General features: G+C 37.0%; 1 protein-coding gene across 4 annotated transcripts in view; it reads right to left on the reverse strand.

The window, feature by feature from the left end:
- The window catches only part of herc4.S (HECT and RLD domain containing E3 ubiquitin protein ligase 4 S homeolog), a 47750-nt gene that overhangs the window by 18060 nt on the left and 15217 nt on the right, over nt 1-14473 (reverse strand). For 2 of the 4 annotated variants that reach the window (XM_041570999.1, XM_041571000.1), the window contains 11 exons: nt 13904-14064; nt 11975-12051; nt 10697-10821; nt 8603-8662; nt 8108-8219; nt 7318-7507; nt 6166-6338; nt 5584-5703; nt 3535-3558; nt 1306-1404; nt 6-173 (listed from right to left, as the gene is read on the reverse strand). In XM_041570999.1, coding sequence (XP_041426933.1) covers nt 6-173; nt 1306-1404; nt 3535-3558; nt 5584-5703; nt 6166-6338; nt 7318-7507; nt 8108-8219; nt 8603-8662; nt 10697-10821; nt 11975-12051; nt 13904-14064 — 1309 coding nt within the window. The remainder of the gene's footprint in view (nt 1-5; nt 174-1305; nt 1405-3534; nt 3559-5583; nt 5704-6165; nt 6339-7317; nt 7508-8107; nt 8220-8602; nt 8663-10696; nt 10822-11974; nt 12052-13903; nt 14065-14473) is intronic. The other 2 variants (XM_018226951.2, XM_041571001.1) reach the window with 1 other exon arrangement.

Here is a 14473-nt window from a genome sequence, read left to right on the forward strand (position 1 = left end):
AATACCCTCATTGGCTTTTTGTAGTCTATGTTTTTCGTTTTCCTTAGAACTTCCATAGCATCACCAACGATGTTGTCTCTGCGAACAATTAATATCAGACATGTATCCACTGATTCAACTATAGGATGAAACCAGGACGAGATGTTCTGCCTGTTAGCATTGTCAACTGCCTCCTGATAAAACATGGATGATGAAATGAACTTCCAATGTAGTATGTGAACATGCAATTTAATTGTCAAAAACACACAGCTATTTTGTATACGATAAGCAGTTTCTTGGCTGCATATTTTTTTTTTTTAGAAAGATGTTAACATTCTCAAGGTTTTTGTTGTGTGGTGTTTGCATTATTTGTCTAGTTAAAATTTTACCTTGATCCTTCTGCTAGTTTATTCTGTTAGGACTTGATCCCTCTAGAGGTTACTCTTACCACATACATACTGAAATGGGAAGTGCAAAGAGTCCCCATGAAACAGAGCACACTGCCCAAAAGGAAGCAGTGTAAGTCTTTGAGAAAACAATCAAATAACTTCGCATTGATGTTAATAGGTAGCAGTTTCAAAGGGTAGCAGGTTTTTTGTGGAAATACAAATTCTTCCTATCAGTAAAGTGATATAAGTCATCTCAGATAAGACATACTAGGGGTCTGACTAGTATGGCAAAAATACAATCTGTCACACACACAAATGCAAACATACAGGAAGTAGACCATACTCGTTCACTGCGATAAAACTAAAAGCATTGTAGTTGGCATAAAGAATGCAGGTCAATTACTTTTTTATGTGAGGAAAGAAAAGAGAGTCATCGTCTTACATTAAATTAAAAACTACAACTAAATGCAAAATGTCATTAATAATGGTCAGGTTTTTGCAAAATACAGTCATATATATTAGCTAATCTGGATGTCTATGTTTCATAGACAGTTTAACCATTTAAGATGTTGGATTTCCATAGTTAACGGGGCTTATAACTTTTAAAAATGTTCTTTTTGCTTAATGAAATGCATGCAATAATATTATGACATGTATCCAGAGGTAAATGGCTCTGCACCTCTTTGGCTTGGGAGTGGGTTTAAAACCATAAAAGCTCAGTGCTGGTTTGGGAGCGGACTTGCATCCAAAATGGCTATAAACCAGAGGGTGAGAAGAGTTGCAGCTAAAATAGAAGAATAACTGTTTTCTTTGGGATCTGCCTCCATGGTTTGAAAAAAACATTTTCTACTAGAGCAGCGCCCTGTAGGGTGACAAACTGGAAGCTCAACCAGTTCTCCATTATAATAGATAACAAAAACACATTTTTAATAGGTACCTGCATCTGCATGACTGCATCTGTCTGCAGAAGTGTTGTCTTTGCCTGAGCATCAAAAACAAAGGGATATGTGCAAATTGTAACCGGTGGATCAGCAATCTATAAAGAAAAAGTTAATTGAGCATAGTGAAAAAATGGGGAGAAATTCATAATGCTGCCAACACATACATGAATGCAAAAGGTGAAGGCTTCAGTTAAGAGACAACTTAAATTAAAGCATCTATAAAGATTATGATTAATCATAAATTGTACTGAAATTGTTACTAATAACATTTTAACATTTAAATTAAGTTTTAAGCACTAATGAATAATTTCAACATTTAGGAGAACTAAAGCTAAAAACATAACAGTAGGATTCATAATTCAAGGCTGCTTCGTAATTTATTCAAATCCATACTACATGGCAGGTTAGAAACCACTACATGGTGCATTGGGATTCATAAATTATCTGTTCTGCAGCATCAGCTTCTATGAAGTTTTGCTAACATGTCAATGGCTGTAACAACACTAAGAAATTAACTACATACTTATCAAATATAAGAACTGCAGTTCAATTAGGGAATACCAATCACAACTCTATAACAACACTGAAAATTAACTACAACTCCTCTATTAAAAATCTTAGCATAGTAATTGATAAGCACCAGAACCATAAGATGTAATACATATTTTATTTATACACCACTAATGTTAAAATAATCTATCAGATAAAAACAAAGCACAGTAACTGGAGGAGCCCCTCAGGTTGATATATTGTATACCCATTTATGGCCAGTTCAAGAGGTGGCATTAAAGTCGATCTGTGTAGCATCTACTGTGTATCCTGTGCTTGAATAGCTGTCCCCATGGCTACACAGCAGCTTGTTTATATAAACTTTACAGGGGTCATCAAACTCCGGCCCGCGGGCCAATATGGCCTTCCAAGGTCATTTACTTGCCCCCTACCTTTCCTCTAGTCTCAGGCTGCCCTGGGCATAATTAGAGGTGTCCGATGAAGGGGTGGGAAGGTGAAGCGCTACAGGTTCCAACAACATAGCATAGCCTGCTGCCAGAGTGCTATTCCCGCATATGAATTTGTTTTTTTTTTTTCAAACTATACTCTGTACCCCTAACAGTCTGAGGGGCCATGAACTGTCAGAGAGACACAGGATCCTCAATACTATGACTGGTAGGTAAACAAGTTAGGGACCGCCATATGGGGTTTACCTTGACGTGGTATGGTGGCTTTTCAACTTTATGATCATAACTTTGCAACTAAAAACCCCTGTCGTTGTTAACACATGCATTTGCATATCTACTGAATTACTTAGACAGGGGCCCAGGGAATGTGCACTGACCCATTTGGATATGCCAGTAGCACTTCCCTTATACTTATATATATTTTTACTTAGCAATGCGGGTGCTCCCACAACCCCCCTTGTGTATTTGCCATGAACTGTCCCCCTGTTTAAAAAGTTTGAGGACCCCTGATATAAACTATAGTTTGGATTGAAGCCTCATAGCCAGATAGGTCCCCTTTTAACAAATCCCAAACATTGTAACACCAGGCTCAGTCTATGACCATGCACCTTCATACGCTTCATTTTCAACAACTGTGTCTGCATACAAGGTCCCTTTTCCATTCCTGTGCTGGACTCCCCAACAGCCGTTTTGTCACAAAAGTGTAGCCTGTGCATGTGCACTCCTGTATTACGATGACCCCTATGCTTTGTGCCTCAAGAGCAGCCCAGTGCAAACTGACCACTCAAAAGATGGCCTACCAAGATGCTGTTGCCTAGCACTTATAGAGTACATTAAGTTACATTTTGTATATATTCATTGGTACAGGATATTGAGCGTATTATGTTTTGATGTATTTATTTGAAAAATTTGGTACACCATCTGGAATGACAGAGATAATGACAGGAATAATGGATATAACCTTATTTGGACACAAACATTCTGGCTAGTATGGCTGTAGAGTGAAAATTTCAGGGCTGGAACTAGGGGTAGGCAGTCAAGGGGAGTAGCTTTTGGGGGTGGGGGGCACAAATGGAGATGGAGTGAGTAAGCTGATGGGAGCAGGGGTTTGTGAGCTGCCGGGGGGCTATGTAGACTGAGCAGTGGTGTTCGATGGGAGAGGGGTTTTGTGTGCATAGAGTGGAAGAGAGGATGATTGAAAGACAAAGCTCCGATCCAAGTTGCATTTGCCTTTACTTGTCCCGGCTCTGAAAAGTCTAGCGCCCTTACCTCATATAATCCATGATTCACATCCTGAGATAATGCGATAGGAGGAAAGGAACAACAGTATCATTATTCTACTCTCATTACTGTGTTAACATCTACATCTAGGTTGAATTAAACTGATTTATAAAAATAATGCCTCTATATATTTAATACATAAAATTAGAAACATGGAAGTAACTCATTAAAGGCCAGTAACAGTAAAAAAAAGATATTATTTTGTTTACTTTTAAAGTTTTTATCTCATTATCAGCACCTACAAATAAACTCTTTCAAGCCAACTGATCTCCTTTTTATGTGAAGAAGTTTTTCAGTCTGTAGATTTGTTGAAAGCCATGAATGGCATTGGGCATCTGGCGCCTGTTTACCTTACTGTATAAGAACAAAACACATTGTGCTCATTTATAAACACTGGATAGATTTGCACCAGTAACCCATAGCAATTACTATTTTTTTTTTTGTTACCAGCGCAAGTTAATAGTGCATTATATTTAGCGGCATATAAAAACACTTTCATTTTCATGCTACTGACCTATTAATAAATGCTACCAAGTGTGACCTGGTTTCTGGCTAGGCCATTTAATTTTGAATTTTTTGTTTCCCCCCCCCCCCCAAATTGGTTTTGCCTAGTTTACTTTTATATACATGTTTTGTCTACCTTTTCCCATTCCCCTTTGCTATCGCCTTTTGGTTTTTCACTTCTGGCTTTTCTCTTCTCCTCTCATCTAATATGTTTTTACAACATTTATCTCCCTATTCTCCTGATTCCTCAGACAGACTCAGACAGACTTTCAGAGTTGCTATTGGCACTGGTGTGTTTGTAGGGAAGTAAAATGTCTATGGGCAAAGCAGACACAAGTATCAGTACAATTATCTAGTCCAGCTATTAATTTAATAGAAAATAAGCTGTGTAATTCCCAGAGCAGGAGGCTAACTATTAGAGCTCTCTGAATGTTTTAAAAGTGAATAGTCCTACCCTAGCCTATTGTATTGCTGAGCTAGCCAAGGACAGCACTTGAAACAAAAAGCTGCCTGCCCTAACATGAAACACAAAAAAATATTTTGCTACACAAAAACAAGGTGCCCAGACCCCAAACTGACAAGAGATCAATATACAATTGTGCTCATAAAGCTCAAAATGAATTGTTTTCTTTATAAAACTTACAAAAAAACTAACAGAAAAATACATGTGTTTTTTTAAAAATTTCTTTTATAATGACATGTTTTTAAGGCTTTTTGAGCTCAAGCACCCATTTGTAGGGCAACCTTTGTTTACACCCACACAGAACATACCAAGGTCAGAGAGATACATGAACAGTATCCAAAAATACAAACTGGCATCCCATTCCTATTCCATATTTAAAGGGGAACTTCAGCTTCCAAACCAAAATTTGATAAAGAGGCCCTCATAACAGAAACCCCTGATATAACCATCACAGTTACCCGTTTCTTCAAAAAGTATGAATAAATGCCATTTTCTATGCTGAAATCCAGCTGTTTATGCATAATTTGAAATCCTGGCAGGGAAGGAGGGACTAAACACTGATGTTACAAATTGTATCAACTTCTCCATAGCTTACAGACAGCATGCAGAAACTATATAACCCACAATGCATTGCCCTGTGATGTTCCTTTCCTTATTGAAATTACGTGTGCCGGCAATTGTGGGGTTTGGAGGATACAGGCTGAGGACAGATGGCTGTTGATACAAAGTAACAGTAGTCAGACAGATCAGCAGGAGAGCAGGGGGCTGGGCTTAGGGAACTTTTCCAAACCATTAAAAATCAGGAAAAGTCTGCATATTTTTTGATTGATGTATATTGCAAAGTTGCTTGAAATTATGTTTACTTTTCAAAAAGTTATGTTTTTGTGGAGTTTCCCTTTAACTTTAGTCTCGAGAGACCATCACATAATCCAATCTAATGTAAAATGGATTATCTAGAGAGAAAAACTTTTCTGCTGATGTCTCTTCTGGTATTCAGTTGACCTGAAGGTGGCATAGACCAACTGTTATTAAATCAATCACCTCCCAGTAAAGAAGGATTCCACACATACCATTCCAGACGCTTGTTGCTGAAACCAGTTGAAGTAGTCTTTTCGGATATCTACAAAATCTTGCACTTCATGAATGTAAAATTTATCATAAGATATGATCTGTGCAGCTTTTTCATTTACCTAAATAAAATACAATAATCACGCATACACATTAAGGTCATCATACAAACGATAATATCATTAACCGGGTAGCTTTTTAAATTGTCCCTTTGTATTTGTCTAATTGAATCTCACAGAATATCTAATTGTTTTCCAGCTTTACCGAGTGTACCACTTGTTTTCAAGTGATGATTAGAGGATTACACTGCTTACGGTGCTTCCCAGACCAATCGCAAATCTCACTACAACATGTCATGCTAGAACTGTAATATTTCCATTGGGCTGATTAATTAAAAAATAACTACAAACATTACCTATGCAACTGATTAGCTATACAGGAAAAGCTTCATAAAGGCTATGATCACTCCCTTCAACAAAGAGAAGTAGGTTCCCTGGGTCAAGAGGGCTCTAATAGGAATGGTTATCCAAGATAAAATGATTCAAAATGTCAAAATAATCCATACATAGAATAAAAACACATACCCTGTGCAGGATCTCCAAAACCCCGAAGGCAGTATTAAGAAAGGTGTAGAATATCCATTGCTCTGCAGGAGGAATTCTATTATTGGGGAGTTTCAATAGGTGCACCACAACATCCTTATAAAGTTGTACTATTCTCATGTATAATGTGGGCTCAAGCAGGGACCACCAGTTTTCTGTTGACATAAATTTGCACACATTAATACAAAGTTGTTATGTAAACTTTTATAGAGATGGTCCTATAAATATATAAACGCAAATATCCAAAGGAAAGGAGGAAGGAGGAAAGCCACCCCCATAGAGTCCATATTAAGCATATGATTGTAATTTCCTGCTTCTAATTCTGCTTTTTGGATTTATTTTTATACCTCCCTGCCCCTTTCCCTCTTTCTTAAGGGCTATGGGGTTTGTAAATACATGCCCAGGCCCCACTTTTCTTTTTCCTATTTTTTCCTTTCCCATTAAATAATTTAATGAATAGCAACATTAAGACAGTTTGATGAACTGGTAAGCAGGTTGAATGTACATTGTAAGTTAGGTTAAGACACACATCAAGTTTAATCTTTTAAGTCCATATATAACCTAACTAACTGCTAGTTAATTTTGAAACAGTATTGGTGGGATTTACTTCTATTCAGCCACAAAAGCATTTGCTATTGAGGTCGTTCCTGGCTTCAAATTAATATCAACTTAAAAAAACCTAGATGGCTCTTTTGTATACTAATTATATACGAATACTGCATTAGTCATAGTATCATGGATTTCCTCATTCCACCTATACAAAATTTTAAAAAAAATCCCTCACCTACCCATATCCCCCACTCATGCTACGGTAGGTAGGAGAGCAGCTGGGGAGGGGATGATTTCTATCAACTATAGAGAAAGCAGGTCCCATGGGTCCAGGCCCACCCCTGCCCCTCTATAGTTAACGCCAGCGGAAGGGACTGATGTTAATGATGTATAATATCTGTAAAGCACTGCGACTACTTTGCATATTATTTGGGAGTGTGCTGCAAGTTAATCAATCTAAATATATATTCTGTGTATGTATAATAACACAATTTCTTGTTTGCAAGTACAGTAGTTTATAAATGGTGGAGTGACATGAAACAGCGTTTCTGTGTAGACCAGTTCAAGGAAAAAAGCAAAACTCACCTAAAACTTTTAATGGTGCTTTATCTAAGCTTACAATAGCTTTAGCAAACGGAATGGCTAAAGAACGGAAGTTGTTGGTTTCAGTCATAAGGGGACACTCTGGGAGGGTGAGATACAAGCGCAAGCACTCAATGTCTGGTGGAGAACTTGTGAGTCTGGGAATGAGATTCTTCTCTAAGCTGGCAGCCACCTATTCGAAGCAAAACAAAATTAACTGCTTTTGATTAGACAAGCGTTAAAAAAGGCCAACACATATGAATTGAAAGAGAAGGACCAAAGAAGTTATTTATTTATTTGCCAATATAATACATTCGTTTTTAATACACAACCCATGGATATACCATTTTGGCTCAGAAGGATTCTATAGGAGATACATTTGCACAGATTCCTATGGACACTGCAAATATGTGTTATACAGCAAAGCAGAAATAAAAGGGCAAGGAAATGTTTAATTATTGCTGCAGCACCAAGTATAAAAAAAATACATGTCAAACCAAAGGTATACGGGCAAATAAAAGCTGCTGACAGGCCAAGTCGGGAGCCTATTGGCCAGTGTACAGGGCCCTCCAAAGAGCTTTTATGATCGATATCTGACCGTAAATCAGCCATATGTCGATCAGGCAGGTTTAAAAATTCAGTGAGATGGAGAAATGCACAAGTTCATATATGCAGTCCACGCTCCAACCACCTGCATATTCCTGGCGTTGTGATCCTTAATGCAGTATGGCAACTCGAAGCCTCGTGTACCTAAGCTATAATTTATTACAATTGTTTGCGAGAGACAACCAACCTGTTGGGCTATTTGTGGCTGTGATGGGTCCATCAACTTGTTAAGCAGGAGTCTAGCAACATTCATGTCTACCCCCGAGAACTTGGAACTTGTCCTGTAGTGATCGTTGTTGCTGAAAAAAAGTATTACTGATCATTAGAAATAAAAATGAGATTAAAATATTGCAAGGGTAACGGTTTTGCTTTTAGGCTAATGGCACATGGGGATGGGGCTGCAACTCTGCTTTTGTCTGTTTTTTCCTACACAGTAAAAGAAAAGCTTATGTTCTCACTTCTGCTCCTCTGTGTATCTGTACCGACAGACACTGTGTCAGCCTGTGTGTAGATATCAACAAAATCAAGCCTTGTACAAAAAAAAAAGATACACATAACCCATGAGAACATAGACAAGGCTGATTATCCAGTTGGGCCTCCAGATGGACTGCACTAACATAAATCATATTTAGGAGATGAGGACAATATACATAAATGGTTAGGGTGTCAAAAAAATAATTACCTTGTTGATAGAAAACTTCCATTTAAGCTTGCAGCTGATGAAAATACTTTGTCTATTTCACTAGAATTGAAAAAAAAGGATATGCGTCAATACATTATTATTAAAATGGTTATAGCTTCAAAAAAACTGCACATCAACAGCCACATATATTTTATATTTATGCTAAAGGAATTGTAGACAATACTTAAATTTTAATATAAACCAGATGCATTTTTAATTTGATGGGTGATACATAATGAAGCAGCAGTCTCAGCAAAAGTTCAACATCCTGTCCAATCAGTTTATTGTATTTCAGTTTACCACTGAATTAAGGGGGACCTGTCAGCTTAAGAAATAATTACATATTATTCTCAATTATGTTAGTGGAGCGAAATTAACTTTACTTACAATGTATTTATTATTTACATTTTGTTTCTTTCAGTCTTGGAATTACACAATCACAGCAAGTAGGCAGGGGCCATTTCGTTGCAATTTGTTATTAAGACAAATTGTGTATCACCCCCAAAATCTTGTGTATGCACTAGAATAGGGGACCTACTGCCCATGCTCAGTGCCCTACACAATTATATAGTGTGAGGAGGGAAGGAGGGATGTGAGGAGTGCAGTGACATCTAGGAATTACTGATTGGAAAGTGAAAGCAATCGGCTGCCCCGCCTCTATGCTTTAAGAGACAATATAACACACAATGAAATCTTACGTGCTTACCTGCTTTCTGTTATAACATCTATGATGCACACTGTCAAGGACTTCCAGCACAGTTAATATTATGCTGCTGGGTATATATTTAACTTATGTAGCACCTGGATGACACTTGAACTGGAATCTGACACTTATATGACCTACAGCACTTTAATACTGCACATAATTGTGTCTATAAGTTACCCTCCCATTTAGACTGTAAGCCCTACGGGGTAGATTCTTCCATCCTTTTGTCTCCTTGACATTGAGCACTTAATCTTTAGTGTAATTATATTTTATACTTATGTGAATTGTATTTCTAATAATGCACTTATTGTTACTTATTATTCCAGTGACCCCTAGTTTGTTAACACTAATGTATTGTTCTGCTGTACAGTGCTTTGCCCTCAAGGAGCGCTATACAAATAAAAATATACATACATACATATATGCAGCAACTCCTAATTACATCTGTAGCTCTTTAGGGCAATGTTCTGGCATGCAATCTGTTGTGAATCCCTAATAACACTGCAATCAAGTCAACATTGGTGTTTTTTTGGTAGTGCATTGCAAATTATAGAATCAGCCACTCAGAGCAGTTGAAACTTGGCAGCGACTTTTAGCTGGAGTGTGTCATTTACAGATGGAAAAGAAATGTTAGGTTGAAGAACTTTACAGTAACCATTAAATAAACAACTGTAAAAACAAAAACGGCATTTGTGGAACAATCACTACAGTTTGCTACTTTGGTGCTTGGGAAAGTGTCAGTTCACACTTATTCATCGGACTGTAGTCACAGGGGATCCTGGAAGGCAATTTGAAGACTTTTACGGTTTTTAAATAAGTGACACTATGGCTGTCATTACTTATGTGGCATAAAAGTTAAAACCATCTGTAACTTCTAGCAACTACTGTCACCTATGTTGCAGGGGTACAAATTTTAAAACACCAATGCACCATTTGTTACTAGTGGCTGAACTCACTGGTGTGAGGTGTACAGTGGAAGCAATAAATACACTTACTTGTAAAATTGTCATTTTCATGATAAAAGGATGACATTATTAAAGCTGTACAAACAAAATGTTAAATAGGATAAAGGGGGTTCTAAAATAAACACAGTGAATCTCTTCTTATTAGAACTAAGACCAACAACAAAAGGCCCTCATTGCAACAGCCTTAACAACCATTTAGGACACAGTTTATCGTTCAACTTCCTTTCCAATAACATTATAGGAAGATGTGGTATTATTATTTTTATTACATAGTCTATTCCTCAAAATATTTACAACTCAATGTGTGCACAGAACATTCGTACTCTGCACATTTGCAGAGCAGCCCCATATCACTTACCAGATATACAGAAATGTTTCTGGAAAACAGTAAGGTGGTAGCAGTAATGGGCAGAAACAACTTACTTTACTATTTCTGGTGGAAGTCTTCCTGAGGAGTAATTCAGCCATCGTCTTATAAGTGCCTCATCTAAAGTCCATATTTTTCTAGAGCAATTGCACTTCCTAAAGTCGTCTGGTGGAAGGCAATTCTAGAAAAGAGAACACAAGGTATCAAAGGTTTACCAAGGTATCAAATGCAAAGCAATACACTAAAATATACAGAACATAAGTCAAATGCTATATGATTGAGCAGGAGAGGTTTTATCCATCCTTTACAAAGGAGGGTGAATAATGAGAACAATCCACTCTCAAATCCCAGGTTTGTGAGAGCTGCGATTTTGCCAGAGCTGGAAGTGAATTGTAAAGCAGTAGCTTTCTTGTTTTTAGAGCATTTTGGATACCAGAATATAGGACAAGGGGTTCAATACATATGCGCAAACAGTCCAAAACCTATAAACACCCAGTTTTACATTTTTTTTTTTAAAGAATTATTTGGTACAATTTTATCCAATATCCTTTAAATTTCAAACTGTGGGTGAGGAATATGTTATGTCAATTGAAAAATGTTTGCTGAGGATATTGATTGTCGCATCACAATTTTAAAAATACATTGATAGAATCACCCTTACAGTCCATCTAGCACAGCGGTTCCCAAACTATGTGAATGCCCCCTTGGTAGTTCATGAACAGTGGAAGGCTATTTAGGGTAATATTTTGGGATTATGCCTATTTGCTCTCCTAGCTACTCCAGGAATCAATTAGTGTGAGCTTTAGAATTTCATGTTTCCTATATCTGTAATCTTATTAAAGTGATAATGATTTGTTCCACTTTTAACAGGAACATGTCACTAGGCCTAAGAGTGCCCAGCACTAATTCCACATTTACAAAGTGCCCCCTGCCCCCACAATCCTCTGCTACTGAAGCTTTAAGAACAGGTAAGTTGTGACTGACACTGGGTTTAGTGGGTGAGGCAAAGTACTAACAGGCTAAGACATGGTTTACATTTGTCCTCCAGCCTACAAGTACTTTACCAAGCTGATTTCAATCACAACTTTTCTGTTCTTGAAGCTGTGTCAGAGTTCAACATAGGCGAACAGCAGAGGGCCGCCATCTTTATATATGCTTAATAACATGCTCCTGTTAAAACTGTGATACTGTATGTGTCATTATCCCAAGCAGGGCCCTGCACTGCTCTTTTGTTTCAAATTCATTTTGATTATCAAACAATAATATTGATAGATATTAACTATAGAAACTGCAATAATAGGCCGTTGTATTTTACAAAAATCTCTTTGCCGTACCTGTATAGTAAAATAATGTGCAAAACTCTGGTCTCCACCGCTATAAATTCTCTTCACACAGTAACATCCATTAGCCTCTATATAAAAATGAAACTATATAATGAGTCACACAATAACATTTGTATTAATAGGTGAATTAGAAAAGACAATGAAAACATCCCATTACAAGATCACCATTTTATCCCCAAATATTCTAGCAGAATTATAATATATCTCTAATCATGGTATCTGTGAACAGGCTATAAGAAAAAAATGGCTACTATATGGGATTTTTAGCAACATAAAGCTGGTCAAATCTGCAGTTATAAAAACACAATTCAAAGGAGGACACTCGAAGTAGCAAAAATCTTTTTTTAAGTCTAGAGTATCAAATGTAAAAGGTGCTGTTAACCCAGGGATACCACCAACAAGTAACCCAAAAGCTCAATATCACATGTAATGGGTTCGCACACTCCAAATAATATACAGAAAAAGGTGGTGTAAGTTAAATTTCTTTTATGTAGATCAAAAAATGTACAACAGGTAAATCTATATCTTATACAAGACAATTTATACACAATAGTACTGATTAGTATATACATACCACCAAGGGGAATCCCCCTTGACAAAGGCTAATGTGCCAAAACGTTGGGGTATTCTCATTCTTTGGCAAAGTGTATCTGTTCCTTGTGGTTTGTTTTTCTTCTTTTGCTTTGAATTTACAAAATTGGTAGTATGTATATACTTATCAGTACTATTGTGTATAAATTGTGTTGTATAAGATATTGTTGTACATTTTTTTATCTACATAAATGAAATTTACTTTACACCACATTTTTTGAATATTATTTAGACTAGTGTACGAACCCATTACATGTGATATCAAGTCTGCAGTTATATCAGGCCAGGTCTTTATTTTATATATTTTATTTTATATATTTTGAAGATTTTTGTGGCTTTTTATACCACCATTATGATACAATAGAAAGTCGAATGGAGATAAAGAGGCTATTGGCCAACCAGAGGGACAGCAACAGCTACTCAAGGCTGCTCCTGCCATGATGCACGGTGAGAACCTCAGACAGTAGCAACCCCAGGATCGCCCCTGCAGCTACCTTGTTAGATCCTTGGGGAAATAATGCAACAAATACATTCATCTTGATATGCTAACCAATTCCACAGGCAAATAAGTAAAATGACAAAATAAGCTACAGTATACTACCACTATTTTTTTCAGGCTTTAAGCATATGTGTTAATGTATACTGATGCCAGAAACAATGCAACACTGCATCCTTTGCAGTTCAAATGGAGTGGCAACTGTATGACTTGATCAAATGTGATTTGCATTCTATTTTTAAAATAAAAATGTTTGCGGGAAAAAAACTGTATATAAATGAGTGACATCCTTGTGTTGTCTATGATAAGAAAGGTCTTGTAAAGAAAGATAAAAGGGGTCAAAAATGTTTGCATAAATAAAAGGAAATATAATTCTATGCAAATTCAGACACATGTAAAGTAAAATGGTTCAATGGTATTACAGTATCTGGATGTTTATATTCTATACACTTTTGTCTCTGTCTCCTGAAACAATGTAGCAGATTCATTTAGATATCAGGAGAATGACTTTTACTACACTACTTTACGCAGCACAATAAGAAAAAAAAGGATTAGCAAATATTGCTTATAATCGGAATTCTGTTTATATATAAATACATATAAACCAATTAAAAAGACTTGATTAGAATGACATTCTTTTAATGGAGGACTCCTTTAAGAACCCCTGATAGGATGAAGCTGTAATGAATTCATTAAAGCACTAAACAAAGACAAAAAAGACTTTTGCTCCTCCTTTTTAATGCAACTATTTGCACCTGCTTTGAGGGGCATAGAATTGCATTGAAAATACCCCTGTAACAGTTAAAATGCTATGCAATGTATAGGCCTCTTACCAGGAAGGCGCCGGACATAGTCTTCATGAGTAAGCCAGTTCCCTTTAACCATGGAAGGACTTTTTTTGTTACTGGTAGACCCTATTCCTAGTTGCCCATTGCCACCAAGCCCAAACGAGTATATGCGTCCAGATGAAGGAACAAAAGCTAATGTGTGCTGCCTGGTGGGAAAAAAGGACAGTGATTTAAATATGAATTCACCAAATTTGTATTATTGCACTTGTACGTTAAGAGTTTAAGATATTGCACTGATCGGTCTATTCTAGGTATGCACCGAATCCAGGATTTGTTTCGGGATTCGAATCCTTCTGCCAGGCCGAACTATATCTGAATCCTAATTAGCATATGCAAATTAGGGGCAGGGAGGGAAATCACGTGAGTTTTGTCACAAAACAAGGAAGGAAAAAATGTTTTCCCATCCCAAATTTGCATTAGGATTTGGATCGGTATTCCGCTAAATCTTTCGCAAAGGATTCAGGGGTTCGGCCGAATCCAAAATAGTGGATTTGGTGCATCCCTAGTCTATTCTGACAGCAATACATTTTTTCACAGAATAAGACGAGGGAACTG

Source organism: Xenopus laevis, chromosome 7S (genome assembly GCF_017654675.1).
Source record: "Xenopus laevis strain J_2021 chromosome 7S, Xenopus_laevis_v10.1, whole genome shotgun sequence".
Classification (NCBI taxonomy): Eukaryota; Metazoa; Chordata; class Amphibia; order Anura; family Pipidae; genus Xenopus; species Xenopus laevis.